This window comes from Tachyglossus aculeatus, chromosome 8 (genome assembly GCF_015852505.1).
Source record: "Tachyglossus aculeatus isolate mTacAcu1 chromosome 8, mTacAcu1.pri, whole genome shotgun sequence".
Taxonomy (NCBI): Eukaryota; Metazoa; Chordata; class Mammalia; order Monotremata; family Tachyglossidae; genus Tachyglossus; species Tachyglossus aculeatus.
The window spans coordinates 60,254-87,703 of NC_052073.1; the positions used below are offsets into that span (position 1 = coordinate 60,254).

General features: G+C 48.0%; 1 protein-coding gene across 1 annotated transcript in view; it reads left to right on the forward strand.

Moving 5' to 3' along the window:
* Positions 1-27,450, forward strand: part of ATP8B4 (ATPase phospholipid transporting 8B4 (putative)) — a 78,276-nt gene that overhangs the window by 9,681 nt on the left and 41,145 nt on the right. The window contains exons 3-6 of the mRNA XM_038750365.1: positions 11,522-11,635; positions 13,053-13,151; positions 16,504-16,565; positions 26,362-26,434. Coding sequence (XP_038606293.1) covers positions 11,522-11,635; positions 13,053-13,151; positions 16,504-16,565; positions 26,362-26,434 — 348 coding nt within the window. The remainder of the gene's footprint in view (positions 1-11,521; positions 11,636-13,052; positions 13,152-16,503; positions 16,566-26,361; positions 26,435-27,450) is intronic.

The following is a 27,450-nucleotide window of genomic DNA, read 5'->3' on the forward strand; positions in this document are numbered from 1 at the left end:
TTCCACCTGTGCTGCAACATAAATCTTTCCATCTGGGGGAATTTTCAGTTTTCTGGTTTGCCTGAGCTGGAAAATCCAGGTTTTTACTGTGCAGGGCTTGCCACAGATGAGAACTGTTTTGCTCTACTTAAAATTCATCCTTTCAACTGAAAAATTCTAAACAGGGATTCCTGAGAGACAAGATCTAAAGTTCATTCCTCATTACTTCAAATACCTCATTAAGTAAATCAAAACTGGTTCTGTCCCTGGTGACACTGGCTTGGGGGAAGATTCTGCAGGACAAATCCCTTGATCCATCTCAATCTAATTCACTGATTAGAGTGAGTGCCATCAGAATTCCTCTTCCCCTGATCTTCGCTGAACCCCTTTCAGGGCCACCAGTCAGCTCCTGGATCTGCCAATCAATTAACCAATCAAGCAATAGTTTCTACTGCGAGCATATTGTATGCAGAGCTCTACTGAGCACTTGGGAGAATTCAATAGATTGAAGAGACATGTTCCCTGCCTTCGAGGAGCTTGCAATCTTGTAAGGGAGACAGAATGAATTGCACATAGGAGGAAGAAAGAAAGTGGGTCTGTAGATGAGTTGACTGCTTAAGTCAAAGTTTGTGTGCACACATGACTCTTCACACAGTGGTTGCAAGGACACGAGTGCTAGGCTGTCACACAGTGGGATGGAACCAGGGGAGAACAGAAATCCATCACTTCCAAGAGCAGAGAGAAACCAGCTCTAGTGAACCTCAAGGGATTTGCACTTGGTTTTTCACTCTTTATTCACCGCACCCTCAGACCCACAGCACTGATATCTATATCTGTTATTTATTTATTTATTTATTTATATTATTGCCTGTCTCCCCTCTAGACTGTAAGTGCCTTATGATCAGGGAATGTTTCTAATGACTGTTATATTGTGCTTTCCTGAGCACTCAGTATAATGTTTTGCATGCAGAAAGTGCTCTATCAATCAAGCAATCAATAAATACCAAATTATTGATTGCTTACTGTGTGCAGAGCATTGTAGTAAGAGCTTGGGAGAGTACATTATAACAGTGTTGGTAGACATGTTCCCTGCCCATAATGAGCTTACAGTATCAGTAAATACCATTGACTGATTAATTGATTGATTGATCAAGGGAATGAAATTGAAGCTGCCAATTGGAACCCAGAGTAAGAAATGAGAACCTCCAGGGACTGGTGGGCTCTGTATCCTGGTCTCCCAGCCCCTGTTTCTCCCAAAGCTGATGCTCTACTGCTCCAGCAGGCTGTAGAAAGCAGCCGTGCAGCCTGCTCAGCCCCTGAACAGCAAGCCCTCTTCCCAGCACAGCTTGAAACCAGCAAAGACTCTGCCTCCCTTCTCTCCTTCCCTCTTCCCTTCCTCCCTCCTTTCCTTTTCCTTCTCCCAGCTACAAGAATTCTACAGGGAAGCTGGTTGGTTCTCAGAAATGTCTGCCCATGTACAAGAACAAGTCAAGGGGGGCTGGATGGATTTACACCTTCAGGAAGCTCTGATGTCCTGATTTGTATTCTGTATGGCTTCCTCCTATCTGTAACTAATTTTAGTGTCCATATCCAAGCCAAGCTGCAAGCTCCTTGAGGGCAGGGATCATGTATGCCAATTTCATGGAATTATCCTAAGTATTTAGGTCAGCACTTTGCACACAGTAGGTGCTTAGGAAATTCAACTGATGGATAGATTTATCAGTCTATACTTAACCATGAGAATGGATGACCCAAAGAACAACCAGTTCATGGTTCTACCACGAGCCCTGGGGCCACTGTTGGGGACAATGGCAAGCTGTATGGAGTATGATCTGACTTAATGATGGCATACTAGATATTCAATTAATTAATTAAAAGCACTTATTGAGTGCCTACTGTGGACAGAGCCCGCCACTGAGCACTTGGGAGAGCATAGTAGAATTAGTGGGCCCAATTCCTGCACTCAGTGTTCTAACAATCATTGTATTGTAGCAGTTCATTTGAGGGCACCCAAAGGAGAAGAAGCAAAGCCTTACTGCATCCAAGTAACCCTCCACCTATTCAGTATTCGGTCTCCAGAAGGGTCTGGACCTCCGACCTCATGGTTAGGGACAGACCATCCAATATTCCCAACATTTTCCTCCACATCCCAGAGTATTTCCAGTGTTTTGAGAAGTTCAGACTTCTTAAAAATGAATTTATTCAACCCCTTCTTGAACCTGTTGATGTTTTCTACCTCATAATGTTCTGAGCAATGAATTCCATATGTCTTCTCCGACGCTGAAGAAAATTTTCCTTTCGTTTGTTTTTAATCCACCTCTTTCAATCCCCTCATCTTGGTGTGTGGGATTTGGTGAACATCAACTCCGTGCTTTCTCTGTCCACACCCTCGTGGTTTTGTAAACTTCCATCCTGCCCCTGTTCAGCCTGGGCCTCATGAAGGCACCTTCCAGGGAAACTTTTCCATTCTCTGATGATCTGCATTTCCCTTTTCTGTCCTTTCTCCAGCTCTGATCTGTCTTTTCTAAGATTCACCCACCAGAACCGCAGATAGGGCCCCAAGCTTAGGGTAGGACTCGGCGTTTGGTCTGGTTTTTCTGTCCCTAGAATTGAGGCCTTGATCCCTCCAGGGCAGGGATCACATCTACCACCCTCTCAAACACTTGGTATAGAGCCCTGCTTCCAGCTTAATGATACTAAATTAAATACTAAGAGTTCTGGTGACATTTTGGGCTGCTGCAGCTTCCGTCTGCTGGACCAATGCTTTGACGGGTCACCCCATGACTCTGTAGTTTCTGCAGAGCCATGTCCATCACAGATGGTCAAAGTGGGACTCACTCCCCGTTACCTTCCCACACTTGTGTGGAACAGGCCTGCCTTATTTTTGCCATTTCTTCTGCACTGGGACAGTTGGATGTCGGGGTTCGCGTTCCCTGATTCACCTGTCTGAACGCTTGCTGCTGGCTTCTGAGACCTCCAGCCTAATGATGATGATGATGATGATTATAATAATAATAATGATGGCATTTGTTAAGCGCTTACTACGTGCAAAGCACTGTTCTAAGTACTGGGGAGGTTACAAGGTGATCAGGTTGTCCCACGGGGGGCTCACAGTCTTAATCCCTATTTGACAGATGAGGTAACTGAGGCACAGAGAACATAAGTGACTTCCTCAAAGTCACACAGCTGACAGTTGGCAGAGATGGGATTTTAATCCATGACCTCTTACTCCAAAGCCCGTGCTCTTTCCACTGAGCCACACTGAACAAGACAGCATTCCCCCTTTTAGAAACCTTCAAGTGGCCTTCCCCAGACAGCTTCCTCTGTCCAGGGGCCACTAACGCTGAACCCAGGTATGAATCAGACTGATTTGCCAAGAGCAGAAATGAGCCTCAATGATCTATGACTTTCAAGGTCATCTCTGCAGATGGGGTGGGAGGGTGCTGATCCGGAGGGCAGTGCCAATGCTGCTGCTGCTGTATGCCCCGGTACCTCTGTCCCTGCTGCTGCTCCATATGCTGCTGCCTCAGCTATTGCTGCCATTGCTGTTCCCACAAATAAGGATTTTCCTGCCCGCTGCACTGCATTTACATCTGCTCGGCCAAGCCATCTTCAGGATTTACTGAGTGTCTAATACGTGCAGAACACTATTCCAAACTAGGTTGGAGACATGATCTGTGCCCTCAGGAAATTTGCAATCTTTCAGGGGAAGCAGATGCTAAAATGAATGACAAGTAGGAGGAAGAAAGGAAAGAGGCGTTATTACTTAAACAATAGAGTGCTATGGGAGGTTGTGAGTTCACAGATGTTTAGGTGGCATAGAAGTGGTTGTGGAGGAGATAGAAACTGGGGAGATTAGAAATTAAACAGGGAAGAATGACAAGAGGAGGTGTGCTTCCCTGAGGGCTTTGAGGATGGTAAGAGCTGTGGCTCAGTGGATTTGAAGGGGGAGAAAATTTCAGGCAGGGAGAAAGTGCGGGAGTGGGAGGTCAGCAGCAGGAGCAATGAAAACAAGGGACAGGGGTAGGTTAGCTTCAAAGGACTGAAGAGTGTGAGCTGGGGCATTGTGGGACCAGAGAGTGAGTAAGCTGGATGAGGAGAGTGCTGGCAGAGTGCCTTAAACCTGAGAGGCACACAGCTTGAGACAGAGAGGAATGGGCAATTTTTGGTGGTTTCTGAGAAGTGGGGAGATGTGTGTAGTCGATGGTTTAGAAAACTGATCCAAGTAGCAGAGTGGAGTGAGAATCAGTGTGACTTAGTGGACAGAGCATAGGCCTGGGAGTCAGAAGCACCTGGGTTCAAATCCTGGCTCTGCCACTTGGCTGCTATGTGACCTTAGCCAAGTCACTTAACTTGGACTGCAGAGGGGAAAGGCTGGAGGCAGGGAGGTCAGCAAGGAGGATGCTGATGCAGTAATTGTGCCTGGACAAGTTGGTGAGCCATTTGAATGGAGAGGAAGAAGTGGATTCTAGAAATGTTGTGTAGTCACTTGGATACTGAGGTTAATTCCCTAAGAAGCAGCGTGGCGTAGTGGAAAGAGTCCAGGCTTGGGAGTCAGGGGTCAGGGTTCCAATCCCGGCTCCGCCACTTGTCAGCTGTGTGCCTTTGGGCAAGTCACTTTACTTCTCTGTGCCTCAGTTACCTCATCTGTAAAATGGATATTAAGACTGTGAGCCCCAAGTGGGACAACCTGATTACCTTGTATCTACCCCAGTGCTTAGAACAGTGCTTGGCACATAGTAAGTGCTTAACAAATACCATTATTATTATTATTATTATTAAAAGAAATGGAGTTATTAATATTTGTGGAGGCCTTCAGAGAATTTCCCATCGAGAAAATGTCAGAAATGCAAAAACTGAAGTCATTTTATCATTGGACATAAGGATGTCAAAATGTAGTGACTCACCCCAGGCTCAAGTCCGATGGCTATTTTGGGTTTCTGTTCTCTCCTTTTATTTTTAGCAGGGTGGCTTTGTGGTCGTGAGGCTGACCGTCGTCAGCATTGGCAAACAAAAGTGAGAATGCTGAGCCCAACTGAGCAGTCAGGGGGTGACCAGAAGGTCAGCTGTTAAGGGGGGTCAGAGAAAGGGTCAGGACTTGACTGGCATGTGACTCGGGCTAGTGCTTCCTCTCCTGTTTGGGCGGGCACCATGGTAACCCTGGAGTGGACAGCTTTCACACGCTCTGCGGAAATGCTTCCGGCTATTTATGCTGTCAGGGTTTAGGAATATTTTTCCAAGCTGTCCAGGTTGAAAATTCTTCAATCACTGATGTATAGGATTCAGAAACCTCTTTAGACATCTGCTAAACAGACCTCAGCATGTCCAATCCACCGTTTCTTTGGTCCAATGTTGCAAAAGCAAGGAACACAGTTTCTTTTTTCAGCCTAACTTCCTTAAATTGCACCATTCTTCAGCTGGCCCCACCCATGGACCTGGCACCCACCATTTCCTGGACTTCTGCAGCCCCTTAGAGCCTCTTAGTAGTAGTAATAGTATTTATTAAACACCTACTGTGGGCAGAGCACTGAACTAATCAATCAATTAATCATATTGCTTGAGCACTTCCTGTGTGCAGAGCATGGTACTAAGTACTTAGGAAAGTACAACATAACAGAGTTGGTAGACACATTCCCTGCCCACAAGGAGCTTACAGCCTAGAGGTGGGAGATAGATATAAAATAAATTACCATGTACATAAATGCTGTGGGGCTGAGGGTAGGGTGACTGTCAAGGAGCAGCATGACATAGTGGATTGAGCATGACCTGGGTGTCAGAAGGACCTGGGTTCTAACCCCGTCTCTGCCACTTGTCTGCGGTATGACCTTGCACAAGTTGCTTCCCTTTTCTGGACCTCAGTTACCTCAGTTACATCATCATGAGACTGTGAGCCCCATGTGGGACAGGGGCTGTGTCCAACCCAAGTTCCTTATATACACCCCAGGGCTTATTACAGTGCCTTGCACATAGTAAGCACTTAACAAATACCATAATCATTACTATTAAAGAGCACAGATCTAAATGCAAGGGTGACACAGAAGGGAGAGGGAATAGGGTGAATGAGGGATTAGTCAGAGAAGGCTTCCTGGAAGAGATGTGATTTTAGCAAGGCGTTGAAAGTGAGGAGAGTGATGGTCTGTCAAATATGAAAGGGAAGGGAGTTTCAGGCCAGAGGCAGGATGTGGGCAAGGGGGTCAGTGACGATATTGATGAGATGTAGTTACAGTGAGTAGGTTGGTGTAAGAGGCATGAGAAGTTCAGGCTGGGTTGTAGGAGGGAATCAGGGGATAAGATAGGAGGAGGCATGGTGCTTGAGTGCTTTAAAGCCAATGCTAAGGGGTTTCTGTTTGATTCAGAGGTGGATGGGCAATCCCTGGAGGTGAGGAGTAGGAATTGAACATGGTTCCTGGCCCTCAAGGGGCTCACAGTTAAAGAGTGGGGAGAGGGACTAGCAATAGACACATAAGGAAAGATGAAACAATAAAAACTCTAAACAATAAAAGGTGAGGACAAATGCACAAAGTAAAAAACAAACAAGCACCAGGGTCTGTTAACAGAAGGAGCAGAGTTTTGGGCTTCTCACAGCTCAGAGTCCAGCGGTCACAGCGGGAGCAGTAGCTGCAGCAGTCACCAGGGTCATTCATTCATTCAACCAACTGTATTTATTGAGTGCTTACTGTGTGCAGAACACTGTATTAAGCGCTTAGTAAGGGTCATCACAGTGTCCTACATTGTGGAGAGGAACCAGGTGCTCCACTGCAACTGCTGCCGCCACTGCTACTGCTACCACCACTGCTACTGCCACCAATCAATCAGTCAATCGAATTTACTGAGCACTTACTGTGTGCAGAGCACTATACTAAGTGCTTGGGAGGGTCCAATAAAACAATATAACAAATACATTCCCTGCGTGAAGTGAGCTTATAGTCTAGAGAATGAGCTTACAGTCTAGAGGCTCAGAGTTGTTAAGTGACTTGCCCAAGATCATGAGATTAGGACTGAGGCCCTCAGACCCCCAGTCCTGAGCCTTTTCCACTAGGCCATGCTGTCTCTGGCTGGTTGGAGCCACTGCTACTACTGCCACAGCTGTTGCTTCCATTGCCACTGCCGCCACCACTACTGCTTGAGTCTTTCTGCCATGGTGAGGTGAGGCAAGATGGGTCGATGCCCCAGGATGGCACACAGCAGATATTGTCTCAGGGCAAATACTCTGAAAAGGAACCACGAAGGTGATCAGAGGCCCTACTTCAACTCTCTTTCTAAATTCCTCCCCTGATCCCAAGAGGAGTCCAGGGTTGGAGACAAGAGCCGTGACCAGTGCTTGCCTTTGGAGAGAGGGACTGAGACAGCATGTCTCAATGCCTACTCTTTCCTCCAGATTTCCCCTTTGTGGTTGCTGGAAATTTCAGGCTGCAACCACAGGCCTCATCATTGGAAATGGAGTGTAAAGAGTTAGAAGAACAACTCTTCCTGCTCAAGAAGAATGGAGCTTTTAGCCCTGAGTACTTCCTATACAGTCTAGTCATGTGCCAAAGCTCTCTCTGGGCAGAAGGAGGAAGTGGAGGAGGTGGAGGGGTGAGGTGAATAGGGAGGGGACTGCCCATATGCCACACTGCCTGCCCTAGACCAGGGGATGTCCAGCAGGGAAGGATGTCATTTCCCTTCCCTCTTCTGGAGACTCCCAGCCAGAGGAGTAACAGGAAGTAATGGGTAGAGTTACCCAGGCAGTCCCGTGTCTGTCCAGACAACAACCATGTCTGTCTGATAACTCTTTTGGCCTCTCCAAAGCACTGAATTCAGTGTTTTGGCACTGTAAGCTGGTTATGGGCAGGGAATGCGTCTGCTTAGTCTGTTGTATTATACTCTACCAAGGGCTCAGTATAGTGCTCTGCACATAGGAAATGCTCAATAAATACCATTGAATGATTGATTGATTTGGCACAAAGTACCATTCAATCAATCATCAGTGGTATTTATTGAGTGCTTACTATATGCAGAGCACTGTGCTAAGTGCTTGGGAGAATACAATAGAACACTGATTGATTCATTGAAAACATTACCTCAGTTGGTGCAGGGCGTCACCATCTGGGTTCATGATATCCAGGCATGAACCATGCCGCAGGTCCACATTTAATTCATTTCAGGGAACTCCATTTTGAGGGATGCTTTAACATTTCAGCTTTAGTTGGACAATGATCGCACTAGTCTTTCGCATTTGAATACCATTTTGTGTCTGACTTGCATAACATCCCAGATCAAGATTTATAATCAGTCGATCATTTAATCATTAATGAGCAATTACTGCATGCAGATCAATGTTCTATGCACTTCAGGAGAAGTAGTATGACCTAGTGGATAGAACTTGGGCCTGGGAGTCAGAAGGACCTGGGTTCTAATCCCGGCTATACCACTTGTCTGCTGTGTGACCTTGGGTAAGTCACTTAACTTCTCTGTGCCTCAGTTACCTCATCTGTAAAATGAGGGTTAAGACTGTGAGCTCCATGTGGGACGTAGACTGGGTCCAACCTGATTAGCCTGTATTTAGCCCAGTGGTTAGTACATTGCCTGGCAAAAAGTAAGTGCTTAACAAATATCACAGAAAGAAAAACAAAAAAATCTATGCACTCAGGAGAGAACAGTAGAATGGAGGTGGTACACCCAGTCCCTGCCCCTGCCTTACAATCAAACTTTTTATGCCAACTGGATTGATTCAATACCTCTGATGGACTGATGATTCATCCAGGTGCCTAACAACTGACCTCCATGAACTCACTCAACAGGCCCGGGATGTGTTTGGACAGTGTGAGGAGGAAGGGGAGGCTCTTGGACAAGGTGAAACCGTAGGCAGGGAGTTGCCACCTGCCTTCTGGGCCCACTGGTCTCTCCTGGGCCAGTGAACCTGCCCACCCAGCCGGCATCAACACTGAAGGAGCCTGGGTCTCACTGGCTAAGGCAAAATGTCTCAGGCTCAGGGTGAGTTAGATGGCCATCGGGATTCCTTACAAGCCCTGTTTTCTCTGAGGACTAACTACTGCCCACTGCCTTCCAAGGCCAAAATAAAGGTGGATTTACTGGGGATGAATGGCTTAAGATGGTTCGTGCTGAGTAATGGGGGGAAGAATCAAGGATGGAGGGGGGAGAGTATGGGGTGGTGGATGGTCTGTGCTGGGTCCCTAGGGGAGTCAGTGAGGGAGAGGGGAGAGTCAGAAGTTTTGGATGGTTCATGCTGGGTCAGTGCAGGGAGGATCAGGAATGGACAGGGAAAAGTCGGGGGGTTGTTGGATTGTCCATGCTGGGTCACTGTGGAAGAGTCAAGGATGGAGAGGGGAGAGTCAGAGGTGTTGGATGGTCTGTTTTGGATCACTTCAGGGAGAGTCAGGGATGAACAGGGGAGAACCAGGAATGTTGAAGCATTCATGCTGGGCCACTGAGGGAGAGTTAGGGCTGAGATGGAAGAGTCAGGGCTGTTGAATGGTCTACGCTAGATCACTGGGGAGAAAGTCAGTGACAGAGAGGGGAGAAGTAGGGACAATCCATTGCTCTAAATGAGTGGGGTGTCCAGAAATGCAAGCAATACACAGTTCTTCCATTGTCCTGGAACTGCTCTCAGAGACAGAGCCTTGGGCTGCCTGGATCATGGGGATGAGCCAGTGGGTCGTTGATTAGGGTCTTACAAGCTGGCAAGCAGAGTTAGGAAAGAGACTGTGCTGGATGGACCGGGATCAGGCCCAGAAATGACAAGGCTTATATCTGAGTCTCGTGGGTTGCTGCCTTTTGTGTAAACTGGAAGAAAATGACCTTCCAACTTATCAAATGAGGGCAGTTGTTAATGGGCTAATTCCACCCAAGGGTGTCCTTTTGCAGCTCTGTTTGTGTCCTGTTTGAGTTCCATTCTCAGTCACCATGGTAAAGTCTTGTAATTATGCTATGCTTTAAGCCACTAGAGTTTAGATTTGTTTATTTTTGAAACATTGCTTTCAGTATGTGAGCTTTTAAATTTGCAAGGAATCTCTGCAAAGGAGTTTCTGAGTTTCTTCTTTTCGGGGAGGTAACAGGCACAAAATGAGCATGTTTGAAATCTTCATTGTTGAGTAACAGTCCACAGAGCCATGTCTCTGCCTCCCTATGAGACCTGAAGTCCCTTCTGCCCCATCCCAACTGCCAAATGCTTCCTGCTGGACTGACCAGGCAGGTGGGGGGAGGGGCCAAAATGGAATTGCAGCTCTATCGTGGGTGCAGGGTGAGTGAGGGATCCAAAACAAAGCAGCATGGCCTAGTGGTTAAAGCATGGGTCTGTGAGTCAGAAGGACCTGGGTTATAATCCTGACTCTGTCACTTGTCTGCTATATGAGCTTCAGCCAGTCACTTAACTGCTTGTGCCTCAGTTCCCTCATCTGTAAAATGGGGATTAAGACTGTAAGCCCCATGTGGGACAGGGACTGTGTCCAACTGGATTACCTTGTATCTACCCCAGTGCTTAGAACAGTATCTGGCACATAGGAAGTGCTTAACAAATAACATTACAAGAAAACAAAGCAAGAAAACTGAATCAGAATGTGTAAATATGTCACTTAACATTCCTGGCTATCTCTGCCCCTGGCCTCTATCTGTGGGCCCCTACCCGTGGCCCCAAATCATACCCCCACGGGCCCCGCTTCCAACACTTCCATCACCACCAGAGCTGAGTCCACATAGCCGCAGCTGCCCCAGGGCTGTTTAGATGGGCCCGGATGCCACTTTAAACCATCACCGTTTAAACTATGGCCTAAAGAGACGACGGAGGCTTGGTCACTCCGGAGAGGCAGACTGGGGATTTTCCCATCTGTCACCCTTGGAGTGGTTGGGGCAACCCTTGGAAAGCCAGCCATGTCCATGCTAAGGTCCAGGGTGGGTGGTCTCACAGAAAGAACTGGGGCGAGGTGAGGAAAGTGATTTGCCAAGTGCATACTCGGCACCAACTACTGTTAGAGAAGCAGTGTGGCTCAATGGAAAGAGCACGGGCTTTGGAGTCAGAGGTCATGGGTTCAAATCCCAGCTCTGCCAATTGTGAGCTGTGTGACTTTGGGCAAGTCACTTAACTTCTCTGTACTTGTTACCTCATCTGTAAAATGGGGATTAAGACTGTGAGCCCCCCCGTGGGACAACCTGTTCACCTTGTAACCTCCCCAGTACTTAGAACAGTGCTTTGCACATAGTAAGCACTTAATAAATGCCATCATTATTATTATTATTACTATGCTAAGAACTGGGGTTGTTACAGGATAATCAGAATTGTCACTGTTCCCAGCCCTCTCAGGGTTCCCAGTCTGAGGGAGAGCAGGGATCTGATCCCCATTTTTCTGAGGTGGAAACAGAGGCCCAGGGAAGTTCAGTGACTGGCTCAAGGTCACACATCAGGCCACAGGCTTCACAGCGTGGGCAGAAGTTGGGGACTGCATCCCAGGGTGCATGTTGACTGGCTATTTCTCTGGGCCAACAAGGCCAGTCCCTGCCAACCAGTATTGACAAGGCTTAACGGCATTACGATGCTTCTCTTTTCCAGAACAATCGCATCCAGACCTCCAAGTACAACATCCTGACCTTCTTGCCTGTTAATTTATTTGAACAGTTCCAGCGGGTGGCAAATGCCTATTTCCTTTTCCTGCTGATTTTACAGGTAAGGAGCTTCCTTTCCTTTCTCCACCACAGGATGACTAAAATGCCTTTCTCTTTGGAAACCTGATGAGCTGCATTGCCCAAAGGTCACTTGGAAGACCCCAACAGCATGGTCGTGGGGCAGCTTCAGTTCTTCCTCTGGGTGCCAGGAAGACACTAGAGCATCATTCTCATCATTCAGAGCAGGAGGAAGCTCTCAAACCAGTGCAGCCCTTGAGTCGAGCTCCACCAGGTTGGGGGATTCCCATAAAACCTCCACCCAGAACTGTCCCCGTCTGAGCAACAGGCTGATTTCACAGTAGGCAAAGATCACAGCAAAAAGAAATTGGACTGATCAGGACAAAGTCTGGCACCATTCACTGGGTGTCCGGCCAAACATTGAGGCTATAAGTGTCCGAAGTTATTCCATCACAGGTAGACAAGCTAAAACACTGAACAAAGTGCGAGAAGATTGTGGACTTGGGTCATTGACCATGATAGTGTTAAGATCATGGCTACTAACACCACTGGACTCTCTCCAGGGCACTGTGGGGTGCTCTGCCCCGAGGAGGCACTCAATAGGTACTATTGATTACTTGTTTTCCATAAGCAGTGGATCCTACCCAGTCCTGTCTCTGAAATGAAAATGGATTCAATAGTCCAGTGTTAAAGCAGAAAATCAGTGGGGAAAAAAGATGTATCCAGAAAATGATGGAAAACCCACTTCATCAAGGGTCCCGAAATCTACAGCATTTCAGTCACGAGTTTGAGGCTGTAGCTCATGGGCACGGCAGTGAGGGGGAATTGCTCAGGCAAGGCCTTACCCCAGTAGCTAAGGAACACCCACCAGGCCATCGGCACTCCCCTGGGGAGTGTTTCCCCAGGCCTGTAGGAGGGCTCACTCCTGTCAGAAGTAATGCGCGTGTCCATTGCTGAGCCTGGGTCTTGCTGGTCTGGTCAGGACTGGCATTTGGGCCTGGGGTCTTGCCCTGGAGACACCTCCAGCCATGACAGTGGGCTGTCCAAGACCCCTGGACTGCCTGGCAAACCCTCTGATCCCATAGGGCATCTGGTCCCTCCAGTTTTCACAACCTGTCCCTTCCTGTGCCACCTCCCTCCTTTCCCAAGACACCCCACGAGGCCTCCCAGGGGCTCTGCTTCACAAACTGTAAAACAGGGCCAAGTGCTGTGGAACTCTTCCAGGCCTAATGTGCCTCATGGCAGACTGCACCGCGATCTAGTCCTCTGCCCCTGGAAGGGCAACATGGGATCAAAGTGTTCAAAAATCCATATTTGCCCTCATTTCCACTTCTTGGTATCTGCCTGAAATTATAAGATTGTCCAATTGTGTTCTCAGAAAACTGTGACAGAATTGGCCTCCTGAAAAGGGTTTTATCTGGCATGTCCACATTCAAACCATTTCTAAATGTCTCCTGTAGCTGATTCCAGAAATCTCCTCCTTGCCATGGTTCACCACGATTGTGCCGCTCGTGCTGGTGTTGGCTATCACAGCTGTCAAAGATGCCACCGACGACTATGTGAGTAGTTGTGGTTATACAGGACTGGGAAGAGGAGGAGGATGAACTCTAGGACAAAAGGGATAGGAGAAAGAGGACAGTACATTTGTACAAATTTATTACTCTATTTATTTTACTTGTACATATTTACTATTCTACTATTTTGTTAATGATGTGCATATAGCTATAATTCTATTTGTTCTGATGCTTTTGACACCTGTCTACATGTTTTGTTTTGTTGTCTATCTCCCCCTTCTAGACTGTGAGCCCATTGTTGGGTAGGGACCGTATCTATGTGTTGCCGACTTGTACTTCCCAAGAGCTTAGTACAGTGCTCTGCAAACAGTAAGCGCTCAATAAATATGATTGAATTAATGAATGACAAAGAGCGGGTGGAGAAGGAGGATGGGTTGGGGAGGAAAAGGAGGGGAAGGAGTTAATCATATGTATTAAGAGCTTGCTATGAGAAGCAGCATGGCTCAGTGGAAAGAGCACGGGCTTTGGAGTCAGAGGTCATGAGTTCAAATCCCAGCTCCGTCAATTGTCAGCTGTGTGACTTTGGGCAAGTAACTTAACCTCTCTGTGCCTCAGTTACCTCATCTGTAAAATGGGGATCAAGACTGTGAGCCCCCAGTGGGACAACCTGATCACCTTGTAACCTCCTCTGCACCTAGAACAGTGCTTTGCACATAGTAAGCACTTAACAAATGCCATCATTATTACTATTATTAAATCACTGTACTAAGTGCTGGCGAAGAACCGACAGAAGGAATGGAGACCCAGTCCCTGGCCCCCAAACAATTCACAGTCTAAGAGCAAGTGGGGAAAGGATTTGGTGGCAGTCAAAGCATATAGAAAATGAGGAGGGTGCTAAACAGGGAAGACGCTGTTTGGTTTTGGGCTCCTTATGACTCAGTCAGTCCCAGAAGGCACAGCCGCGGTGGCGATCTACTCATTGTGAAAATAAGGAGACCTCCCACTGCTGCTTATGGAGGCTCACAGGGCTGGAGTAGGGGCTGATGGGAGTCCCAGTGGCATGGGGGTGGGGCAACGCCTCTCCTTTGCAGTTGTTTAGCCAGGAAAAGACATGGACAACAGCGGGGAGCCTTTCAGAGAGTCACTGAGGGAATGAATTAAGCACAGGCCTCAGGCCGAGAGTATTAGGTAGCAGTTAAGAGGGATTTAGGATGGACATGAGGAAGACCTCTGTGGCTTTAAGTGAGGGGGTTCTGGAATATGTGGATAAGGGAAATGGCACAGTTTTCTCTGGAGATTTCTGGGAGATTCCTGGCTCTCCATTCTCTCAGCAGAGACTTCACAGTCCCTGCCAGGCCCAAGTTTCTCTATCTGCTGCCACCACCCAGTTTCCCCTTTCAGGATCACTTGCTATATTAGGGGGGCCCAGGTTCTATCCTGACTCCAGGAGCCCTGTATACAAGAGTTGCCATGCCTACAAGAATAAGAGTACCATGTTCGAGAGTTCCCGACGGGCTTATCCTCCCGCCCGGTACCTGCCAGCCAGTGAGCATTGTCCCCTGGTTCCAGGTTCTGGAGAGCTGTGGGGCAGGATGCTCTCCTCTGCTTGCTGGTTTCACCTTCCCCATGATCCCGGGCTCTCTTACAGAGTTCAGAGATGCTTCACCTCCGCACCCCTGCTCTCCTCAACCTCCCTTAACTGGCCTCTCTCCTCCTGCCTTCCTCTACTGGCCTCCCGCCTGCCTCCTGCCTGCCACAGACCCCTCTTCCCTCGACTCCCCTTTCCCAGTTCCCGCATTCTCCTGTATTTTTCCAACTCCCGTCTCCCTCCCCCACACCTATCACGAGTCCCTCTTGTCACTGCCACCTCTTCTGCTCCCCTTCTCCTCCCTCCCTCCTCTGACCTCCCTTTTCCTGCCACCCTCCCATCTCTCACCAGTCTCTCCCACCACCTCTCCAGCTCCCCTTCTCCCACCCACCACCCTCTCCTCCCCTGAAAAAGGCATTTAATGAACAGTGTTGCTCTCATTTTACTCTTTAATAGAGTGAAGGAGAAATTCCTCTGTGCTTATTACTTGTCCTGTGAGTGACTGCACCCGTTTGTTGATTTATGACCGTCTTGCAATGGTCTGTTTGTCACTGAATCATTAATGACAAATTTGATGGCAGCTGTTCCTTTTACAAATTCCTACTCCATGCTTGAAATTAACATTCTCACCTAGCAGATGCCAAATCTAAATTGGAAAGTGCTGCTTTCCAGTGGAAGAGTCTAGCAAAGCATTTTCAAAATGCTGCCCTGCTCCATTTCGGATCATTCTCTGGCTGCTGTTTGGGAACCCTGCTCCCCCCACTCTCTGTGCCCCAGGTTGGAACTGAGGACACAAGGTCACTTCCTAGCACACCCGGTTGTCTGCCTGGTGTGTCTCTGAGGAAACCAGGCTAGTCTTCAGGGATGAACACATGCTTTCTCCCTGAGTCTGGTATCCCAACCTGTCCATCTGTCAGTTGAAAGTTCTACTGGGCACAATGGCAGGGTGACCCTGCCCGAGCATCACACGCCTTCAGGGTTTCTGTGGTTCTAAGCCTTGAACAGCATTCACACCTTTAAATCACAGCAAGAAGAGAGCCAGAAAGTTATCTCTTGGGTTATTTAGTGATGCTCGCCCTGGTGTTTGTTTTGATTTTTCGAACATCAACATCCTGTGAACCCACTGACAAAAATGAGATCTAAATGGGAATCTAAAAATACATGTCCTAACAAGTGATTTCTCCACTGCAAAGTAGCCATAAATCAAAACAAGTGAGGCTGTAACAGGCTGGTTTGAGTACAGGGGGGTGGGGTCTAGGGACTCAGTCCTGAGTAATGAGCGCTAACTGAATGGGGCAGTTATCCCAGAAGCAACCCTCAGAGCCAAGGGAGAACTGTGAACATGGGCTGCTTGAAGGGGGCTGGGGGACCCTCACTCGTTCAGCTGGCATCAGCAGAATGCCCTTTGGGGAGGAAGGACCTGGCTGGCTTTGGCGTTGGCACCTGCTGAAGTGGGGGCAGGGGCCCCATTTTGTGGGGCACTGAGGATGGTCAGGCCATGCATGAGTGGGCCGACTGGTGGGATGTGTGAGCTGGACCCCCGCAGCCTGACTCACCTCCATATCCCACCACCTGGACATTTTCCAGGTCACCACCTTGGGCCTTTCTGACCGGCAAGCTCTGTTCAGTCCACTGCCTCCCAGCCCCAGGCCTCTGGAAGCTCTTTGCCCCTTCTCTGCTCCCACTCCCCAGAGGAAGGGTTGCAGCCTCTGCTGGCAGGGCTGATGACCTATGAGCTGGGCAGAACAGGGGTAATTCCAGCTGACCAACCATTTCCCTGCCTAATGCCTCTCTTGTTTGGTTTTGCAGTTTCGTCACAAGAGCGACGACCAGGTGAACAATCGGCAGTCAGAGGTGCTCATTGCTGGCAAGTAAGGGATCTTTCTCCAGCTACTTTCCCCCTCGGGGGTTTATTTGAGGGCTGGGGGGCCAGCCGGCTTTCCAGGTGACCCGGTGTCCTCTGGCTTTGTCTGTGGGTCAAATCTATTCAAAGTGTATTTACTCGTTCCTAATCTAATTTATGGCTTTGCTGAACATGTCTTCACTCTTGGGCTTAGCCTCTTGACACTTTTTTCTGCTTCTACTGCCAAGAGCTTTGGAATGAATTTCGAACCAATGCGTAGTATTGTTGCTGACTGATTTTATGAGGACGATTATTTAAAATAGATTAGGTTCAAGTTTTGTGATTTGATGAGAAACAGCGTAGCCTCATGGAAAGAGCATGGGCCTGGAGGTCAGAAGACATAATAATAGTAATAATAATGGTATTTATTAAGTGCTTACTATGTGCAAAGCACTGTTCTAAGTGCTTGGGGAGGTTACAAGGTGATGAGTTTGTCCCACGGGGGGCTCACAGTCTTAATCCCCATTTTACAGATGAGGTAACTGAAGCACAGAGAAGTTAAGTGACTTGCCCAAAGTCACACAGCTGATAATTGGTGGAGCCAGGATTTGAACCCATGACCTCTGACTCCAAAGCCCTTGCTCCTTCCACTGAGCCACACTGCCTTTCTAGCCACGCTGCTTCTCTAGAACATGGTTTGTAGTTCTAGCTCTGCCATTTTCCAGATATGTGACCTTGGGCAAGTCACTTAATTTCTCTGTGCTTTAGTGTCCTCATCTGTAAAATGGGGATTAAATACTTGAACTCCCTCCCCACCAGACTGTGAGCCCTAAGAGGGACAGGGACTGTGTCTGACCTGATTGTCTTGTATCTACCAATCAGTCAATCATGTAATGGTATTTAATGAGCACTTACTGTGCGCAGAACACCGTACTAAGCACTTGGGAGAGTACACTACAATAGAGTTGGAAGACAGAATCCCTGATTGCAGGGAGTTTACCCTAGCACTTAGTACAATGCTTGGTACATATACACTGAACAATTATTATTATTAGAAGTAGCAGTAGTAGTAGCAGTAGTAATAATAATAATTTAAAAAATACTACTTAAAGGGTATTTTATTTAGGAATCCACTCCATGCAGCAATCAATCAGCTGTACATTTCTTCTCCTTGTTTGTGAAAAGTTCCATTTTATCTGTATTAGAAAGCCAGTCCATGAGTAGTCTGTAAACTCTGAAACTCAGAGGGATGGCATTGCCAGGATTGGGCAAGAGGAGTGGGATGGGAAGGCTGAGGCAGGAGGCACAAGGTCAGGGGGGGTAGGATGGGGAAGGAGGGATGGGGTGGGAAGGACAAGGTGGGAAGGATGGGGAGAGCAGGATGGGGTGAAAGAAATGGGGTGGGTGGGATAGGGTGAGGGGGCAGGGAAGACAGGGTGGGTGGTATGGGACAAGACTGAGAAGGCAGGATGGGTTAGGAAGGATGGGTGAGCAGTACAGGATGAGGCAGGCTAGATGAATCAAGAGGGAGGAAGGAATGGGATAGGTTGAGCAGTATGGTGAGGGAGGAATGGAGCAGGAGGAGTGGGGTGGACAGGATAGGGTGGGAAGGCTGAGGCAAGAGGGAAGGGACGAGTGGGTCAGGTTGAGCAAGACAGGAAAAGAGGGATATGGCTGGAGGAGTGGGCAGGAGGGACAGTTTGGTTGGGATGGAATGGATGGCCGGGGTGAGCAGAATGCGGAGGGAAGGGCAGGGTGGGAGGGGTGGGGAAGAAGGGATGGGGCTGGAAGAATTGGGTGGGTGGGATGGTGAGAGAAGGGTGGGGCAGGAGAGATAAGGTTGGGGAGATGGGGCGGGAGGGATGGGGGAGGGATGGGGCAGGAGGGATGTGGTGGGAGGAGTGGGGTGCACAGGACAGAGTGGATGAGATGAGGTGAAAGGGATGGGATGAGTGGGTTAGGGTGAGCTAGATGGGGAGGGAGGAAAGTGGTGGGACTCCTTCCCAACCCCTAAGCCCCTAAGTGGGAGCCTTCTAGAAGTCAGTTCTGCTCCTCCCACCTGGCTCTTTGGGCTCTCCTTGGCCCAGGCAGTCAATTGTATTGAACACTTACTGTATGCAGAGCACTGTATTATGTGCTTGGGAGAGTACTTTATAACAATATACCAGACACATTCACTGCCCACAACAAACTTTACAGTCTTCTTTGAGAGAAGGGAAACATCCATCTCCAGTGGCTGCCTGTCAACCTACGCATCAAGCAAAAACTCACTCTAGGCTTCAAGGCTCTCCATCACCTCGCCCCCTCCTACTTCACCTCCCTTCTCTCCTTCTACAACTCAGCCCACACCCTCTGCTCATCTGCCACTGCTAACCTCCTCACTGTACCTCATTTTCTCCTGTCCCACCATTGACCCCTAGCCCACGTCCTCCCCCTGGCCTGTAATGCCCTCCCTCCACACAACCGCCAAGCTAGCTCTCTTCCTCCCTTCAAAGCCCTACTGAGAACTCACCTCCTCCAAGAGGCCTTCCCAGACTGAGCCCCCTTTTTCCTCTCCTCCTCCCCATCCACCCTGCCCACCTCCTTCCCCACCCCAAAGCACCTGATTATATGTTTGTACAGATTTATTACTCTATTTATTTTACTTGTACATATTTACTATTCTATTTATTTTGTTAATGATGTGCATTTAGCTTTAATTCTATTTATTCTGATGACTTGACACCTGTCCATGTGTTTTGTTTTGTTGTTTGTCTCCCCCTTCTAGACTGTGAGCCTGTTGCAGGGTAGGGACCATCTCTATATGTTGCTGACTTGTACTACCCAAGCACTTAGTACAGTGCTCTGCACACAGGAAGTGCTCAATAAATACGATTGAATGAATGAAGGAATGAATGAATGATAGGGTGGGCATGACAGGCTGGGCAGTATGGGGTGGGAGGGATGGGGCAGATGGGTGATCCCCTCCCTCTGGCCGCAGATGAAAACGCTGCAGTTGAAAGCTGTCCAGAACAACATGTCCTTGGATGGGCATGAAAGGAAAGTCCCCCGGGGATGGAGCCAGCCGGCCCAGCCGGCTCATTGCACTGGCCACATTTCACCGCCTGTAAATATGGGAGCCGTCTGTGGGTCACGCAACAAGTCCACTGCAGCCTTCAAGCCCCAAACCAAAGGCCCCTGATCATTCCTCCAGGCCTGCACAGGCTCCCATTGACAGGTGAGCACATGGAGCATGTCAGGACTTTAACCCATTCGCCTTTCTGGTCAGCACGCTTGCCATGACTGAAGGCAACATCCCAGCCCCATGGCCAAGGGGCAGAGCAGACCGGCATCAGCTCTGATGGGCCCTCCCTATCCACCCAGCATCTCGGCATCCTGGTCTGTGGCAGCCTCTGCTGGGGGAGAGCAGCCCTTCTACCAGTCACCATCTGGTGGGCTGGTCCATCCACAGCTCCAGGCTCCCAGTGGGTTCATTTCTTGATTTGCCATCTGATCATCCACAGTGGCCTGGTTGCTGACATCGCAAGAGCATGTGGGCACCCTGGAAATCATTGGTACTTATCTTTTGGACAGGGCGGAGACTCCGCAGCTGGGGGAGAAGGGAAATGGGCAATGCTGGCTTAGGTAGGACAAGCAATCTGGCCTTCCCCAGGCACCCACAAAATCAGACCGTCCTCTGTCCTATGTGTGATCGGCAGCCTCAGCATAGTGAGACCCCAATTTCATAGCACCACGCTTCATTCATTCATTCATTCAATCATATTTCTTGAGCGCTTTACTGTGTGCAGAGGTAGCAAATATGATCCCAAATGACTGTAGTATTAAGCACTTGGGAAAGTACAATATAGCAACAAAGAGTAACAATCCCTGCTCACAACAAGCTCACAGTCTAGAGGGGGGGAGACAGACATCAATACAAATAAACAGACATCAAAATAAATAAATAAAATTACAGGTTTATGCATAAATACTGTGGGGCAGGGAGGGGGAGAAGAGAAAAGCAATGTGGCTCAGTGGAAAGAGCCTGGGCTTTGGAGTCAGAGGTCATGGGTTCAAATCCCAGCTCCACCAATTGCCAGCTGTGTGGCTTTGGGCAAGTCACTTCACTTCTCTGGGCCTCAGTTCCCTCATCTGTAAAATGGGGATGAAGACTGTGAGCCCCCCAGGGGACAACCTGATCACCTTGTAACCTCCCCAGTGCTTAGAACAGTGCTTTGCACATAGTAAGCGCTTAACAAATGCCATCAAAAAAAATAAAAGGGGGCAAGTCAGGGAGACACAGAAGGGAGTGGGAGATGAGGAAAAGTGGGGCTTAGTCTGGGAAGGCCTTTTGGAGGAGATGTGCCCTCAGTAAGTCTTTGAAGCAGAGTAATTGTCTGGTGGATTTGAGGAGGTAGGGCATTCCAGGCCAGAGGTAGGACATGAGCCAGGGGTTGGCAGTGAGACAGGAGAGATGGAGACACAGTGAGAAGGTTAGCACCAGAGGAGCAATGTGTGTGCGCTGGGTTGTAGAAAGAGAGAAGCAAGATGAGGTTGGAGGGGGAGAGGTGTTGGAGGTGATTTAAAGCCAATGGTTAGGAGTTTTTGTTTGATACGGAGGTGGATAGGCAACCCCTGGAGATTTTTGAGGAGGGGGTTGACATGTCCTGAACGTTTCTGCAGAAAGATGATCTGGGCAGCGGAGCAAAGTATGAACTGGAGTGGGGAGAGGCAAGAGGTTGGGAGGTCAGAAAGGAGGCTGATGCAGTAATCTAGGTGGGTTAGGATGAGTGACTATATTAACGTGGTAGCAGTTTGGATGGAGAGGAAAGGGCAGATGTTAGTGATGTTGTGAAGGTGAAGGATTTGGTGACAGACTGAATATGTAGACTGAATAAGAAAGTGGAGTCAAGGATAACGCCAAGGTTATGGGCTTATGAGATGGGAAGTATGGTGGTGCCGTCTATAGTGATGGGAAAGCCTGGGATGGATGATGGACTTGTAGATTCCTCCCAGAGATCCCTGAAACCTGGATTGCCCTGGCTCTGCCCCAGTCATTCCCTCACAACCATTTGGGGGGATGGGCTGAAAGTATGGGACACACTGGGCTCCCCTCCCTGAACCCCAGCCCTGGATCATCCCCACATTCCACATCTTCGACCCTGAAAGGTGCAGCCAGATGCAGCCTGCAGCAATCTGGGCCCTGGGCCAACTTCTCCCCAGCCTACTAACCCTGCTCTCTCTTCAGCTCAGCAATGCCTCCATTCCTCTCCCACTGATCCCACACCCACAGCCTTCTCTGACTCCTCCAAACCTTCACCTCCCTTCCAAAGCCTTCACACTCCCTCCACCTGTTTTGTCACCCTCGGAGCCTTGCCAGTGAATTTTGGGTAAAATAGAAACAATCAGGCATGACTTTCCTCAAGTCCCTTAGACTCTGACCCCCATGTGGAACTGTGTCCTACCTGGTTGTCTTGTGTCTTCCACAGTACTTAGAACACTGTTTGGCACACAGTAAATGTTCAACAAATACTATCTAGAAAAATAAAGTCCTTTCCCTGCCTTCATACCACTTGACTACCCCCCTTCCTCCCCTTCCTCCTCCTTCCCAACTGCTTCTCGAGAGGTAGTCTCTTGCCTGTTCTGTAACACTCAATCCCTTCTACCTGGGTCTTAGACCTCCTCCTCCCTCACACACACCTTGTAAAATGTGTGCTTCCTTCCTCCTCCCCATCCCTTACTCCCATCATCACATCATTTCCCTCCTCATCCTACATATCTGCTCCTTCCCAGCTTGCCCTCTCCATTCCTAAGCCCCCCACCTAACCACACTTTGTTCTCACCTCCCCGACCTTCTTCCTCTTGCTCATGCTTGCCCCAGCCTGGTACTTCCTTCCCTTCCAGATCCACCTGACCACAGCTTTCCCCATCTTCAAAGTCCTCCAAACATCCCACCTCCTCCAGGAAGCAGTCCCCAAATGATTCAATCAATCATTCAACGGTATTTATGAGGGCTTTGCTGTGTGCAGAGCACTGTACTAAGTGCTTAACAACTAGTGGGATCAACCAAACTGCAACTTTTAGGACTTACATATTCCATTCCTCTCTGCACTGCACATATTCATATGGCTTTAATAATTGTATGTTCATTGAAATATTGGGTAATTTACTGTATTTCATCGTGATAGAATTGAAACCAATCAATCAAAGCTATTAATCAAGCATTCATTCTGTGCAGAGCACTGTACTAAGCACTTGGGAGAGAACAACAGAAGCAAGATACACATTTTGGGTCCTCAAGGAACTCTCAGTCTAATGAAGGAGGCAGACAGGCAAAAATTGATGTACAAATAGTGAGCATAGTATGATGACAGGAAGTAGTTACAAACATTATTGAACAACAATCAATCACGCAATCAGTGGTATTTATTCATTCAATCGTATTTATTGAGCACTTACTGTGTGCAGAGCACTGTACTAAGTGCTTGGCAAGTACAAGTCGGCAACATATAGAGATGGTCCCTACCCGACTACGGGCTCACAGTCTAGAATTTATTGAGTGCTTACTGTGAGCATTCATTCATTCATTCAGTCGTATTTATTGAGCGCTTACTGTGTGCAGAGCACTGTACTAAGCGCTTGGGAAGTACAAGTTGGCAACATATAGAGACGGTCCCTACCCAACAGTGGGCTCACAGTCTAGAAGGGGGAGACAGAGAATGAAACAAAACATATAAACAAAATAAAATAAATAGAATAAATATGTACAAGTAAAATAAATAAATAAATAGAGTAATAAATACACACAAACATACATACATATATGCAGGTGCTGTGGGGAAGGGAAGGAGGTAAAGTGGGGGGGATGGGGGAAAGAAAGGAGGGGGCTCAGTCTGGGAAGGCCTCCTGGAGGAGGTGAGCTCTCAGTAGGGCCTTGAAGGGAGGAAGAGAGCTAGCTTGGCGGATGTGGGCCGGGGGTTGACAGCGGGACAGGCAAATACGAGGCACGGTGAGGAGATTAGCAGTAGAGGAGTGGAGGGTGCGGGCTGGGCTGCAGAAGGAAAGAAGGGAAGTGAGGTAGGAGGGGGTGAGGTGATGGACAGCCTTGAAGCCCAGGGTGAGGAGTTTCTGCCTGATGCGTAGGTTGATCGGTAGCCACTGGAGATTTTTGAGGAGGGGAGTAACATGCCCAGAGCGTTTCTGGACAAACACAATCCAGGCAGCGGCGTGAAGTATGGATTGAAGTGGGGAGAGACAGGAGGATGGGAGATCAGAGAGGAGGCTGATACAGTAATCCAGACGGGATAGGATGAGAGCTTGAATGAGCAGGGTAGCAGTTTGGATGGAGAGGAAAGGGCGGATCTTGGCAATGTTGCGGAGCTGAGACCGGCAGGTTTTGGTGACGGCTTGGATGTGGAGGCTGAACGAGAGAGCGGAGTCGAGGATGACACCAAGGTTGCGGGCTTGTGAGACGGGAAGGATGGTAGTGCCGTCAACAGTGATGGGAAAGTCAGGGAGAAGGCAGGGTTTGGGAGGGAAGACAAGGAGTTCAGTCTTGGACATGTTGAGTTTTAGGTGGCGGGCAGACATCCAGATGGAGATGTCCTGAAGGCAGGAGGAGATGCGAGCCTGGAGGGAGGGAGAGAGAGCAGGGGCAGAGATGTAGATTTGGGTGTCACCAGCGTAGAGATGATAGTTGAAGCCATGAGAGCGAATGAGTTCACCAAGGGAGTGAGTGTAAATCGAGAAAAGAAGGGGACCAAGAACTGAACCTTGAGGAACCCCTACAGTAAGGGGATAGGAGGGGGAGGAGAAGCCTGCAAAAGGGACTGAGAATGAATGACCGGAGAGATAAGAGGAGAACCAGGAGAGGACGGAGTCTGTGAAGCCAAGGTTGGATAGCGTGTTGAGGAGAAGGGGGTGGTCCACAGTGTCGAAGGCAGCTGAGAGGTGGAGGAGGATTAGGATAGATCCTAATAGGATAGGATTAGTGAGCAGACCACTGTACTAAATGCTTGGGAGAGTTCAGTGCAGCAGAGTTGGTAGACAAGTTCTCTGCCCACAAGAAGCTCGGTGCATGAATGTTGTCAGTTGTACAGTCAGTTTATTTATTCTAATTACCTTATTTATGAAGAGTGTCATGTTCTATCTTCCCTGTCAGGCTGTCAGCTCCTTTTAGTGCAGTAGCAGTAGTACTAGCAGTAGTAGAATTTATAGAGCACCTACTTGGTGCCATGCACTATAATAGGTGCTTGGGAAGGACATGTTCCAGGCCACAAGGAAAGTTTACACTCTAGCAGGCAAACCAACATAAAAATCTTTACATCTCTAGCAAAATAATAATAATAATGATGATAACGATGGTATTTGTTAAGCGCTTACTAAGTGCCAAGCACTGTTCTAAACCCTGGGGTAGACACAAGGTAATCAGGTTGTCCTATGTAGGGCTCACAGTCTTAATCCCCATTTTACAGATGAGGTAACTGAGGCACAGAAAAGTGAAGTGATTTGCCCAAAGTCACACAGCTGACAAGTGGTGGAGTTGTGATAAGAACCCACGATACATTTAGCAGACACAGATACAGTGAAGCAGGGTGACCTAGTGGATAGAGCATGGGCCTGGGAATTGGAAGGACCTGCTCCGCCACCTGTCTGCTATATGACCTTGGGCAAATCACTTCATTTCTCTGTGCCTCATTTACCTTACCTGTAAAATGGGGATGAAGACTGTGAGCCTCATGTGGGACATGGGCTGTATCCCACATAATTAACTTGCATAGATCCCAGAATTTAGAACAGTGCCTGCTACATAGTAAGCACTTAATAAATACCATTAAAAAATAAATGCTAAATTGGGTGTAAGTGAAAGAGGTGTCATGTTTCTAACATACTTTCCTGAGACCTTGGTTTAGGGAATTGCAGCCACCATCTCCTAGGACTCTTCAGTCTCTTCAAGTGACTCGTCTTACACTTGCTGCTTGTTTTCTCTCCAACCAGTCTCTCCTGGATGCTCTGCCTTCTGCCCCCATCACTCCTCAATGGGCTGTACTCTTTCCTAATGCTCCTTGACTTCTCAGCCAACTTGGTCACTGTGGGCCACTCCTTCCTCTTTGGAAACAGGACCAAGCTTTGGGTTTGTGGATCCCCTCCTGGCCTGGTTCTCCTCCTGTCGCTAAGACCACTCTCTCAGTCCCACTGGCTCAGTTCTGGGTCCTTTACTCTTTTTTGCTGTACTGCTATTTATAACTCATTTTGGTCTAGCTGCCTCCTTGTTAGGTTGTAAGCTCCTTTAGGAAGAAACCATGATTTTTCTTCTTTCATACTCATTCAAGCACTTAGAACAATGCTTGGCACATACTAAGTGCTTAACAAATACCATCATTACATTGCTCTGCACACAGTAGATAATGTCAGTAGTTTGGTTGTTTTTTTCTTTGCAACAGTATATGGTTTTACTTTCCCAGTCACATGATTTTGTTTGAAAATCTTTATTTGTTTGAAGGGTTTCCGTAGTGGTGGATACCACTGGTCTCCTTTCAGTTACTTTTGCATTTTAGGGCTTTGCTGTCTGAAAAGCAATTCATTCTCGTGTGTTTGTGTTTATGTGTGTTTGAACTTGTGTGCATGTGCGTGTGCTTCCAGAGCCCAGAGTCCAGAGCCCAGACCCTGGGCCTCATTTCACAGCTTTAGTTATAAAAGTCATTTGACTTAGAAAAGTCCAATTCTTTTTTTCATGAGTACCGCTATTGTAATATGATATTTTCTCCTAAACATGTTGCTGTTTAAAGCCGGGCTGACCCTCTCCACATTTCTTGGAAAACTCTTAATTCTGTTTTTGCTTACAGGCTGCAGAAGGAAAAATGGATGAATGTGAAGGCAGGAGACATCATTAAATTAAGAAATAATCAATTTGTTGCTGTGAGTAATTATTAAGGTTATTTCCCCAGAAGAATCTGTATCATGGAATGAAATGACACTTGCAGGCATCTCTAGCAGAGGATGGCTTTGTTCCAGCCAGGGTTTGTTCCTGGGCCTGGGTCAAAAGTTCAGCCCATCACCCTGGGGCTATTAACCCAAGTTATTGCTGCCACCTTATTGGGGACTTCTTGGCTCCACTGAAAGGTAGCAAATATGATCCCAAATGACTGGAGCTAAACTAAGACACTTCAAATCTGACAGTACAAGGAAATTCAGAATTTGTATTAAAGATACAGGCTTTCATGATATTTTGGGCACCCAGCATTGGAAACTCTGGTTCAAGACCTGTTAGCTTGGAACAGTGACTGCAAGGATTTCTGGAGGGCTATGTTAGTGGGGTCCTGGTGGATGGGGTCCTGCTGGATGGGGTCCGGTGAGTGGGGCCAGGGTGTCTTTCCAGTGGGATAGCCGGAGACTTAGCCAACCTAGTCAGACCAGCTTTCTGTCAGGACATATTTTAAACTCACCTTCCAGCACAGGAAGATAGTCTTAAAATAAAAAAACTTAGACATCAAGGCTTTTTCTTTATATAATAATAATAATGATGGCATTTATTAAGCGCTTACTATGTGCAAAGCACTGTTCTAAGCGCTGGGAAGGTTACAAGGTGATCAGGTTGTCCCTCGGGGTGCTCACAGTGTTAATCCCCATTTTACAGATGAGCTAACTGAGGCACAGAGAAGTTAAGTGACTTGCACAAAGTCACACAGCTGACAATTGGCAGAGCCGGGGTTTGAACTCATGACCTCTGACTCCAAAGCCCGTGCTCTTTCCACTGAGCCACGCTGCTTCTCTTTGGCTTTTGGAATGAACTTTTCCCATTACAGATGTATTTATTGCCTGTGAAAGTTTTGTTTTGAAACAAAGACATTTTTCAGTGACAGGACTTCAAAATTTCACTTCTCATAAAGAGAGTGGGGAGAAAGGGAAGGAGGGGGAGATAGGGCAGGAAAGGA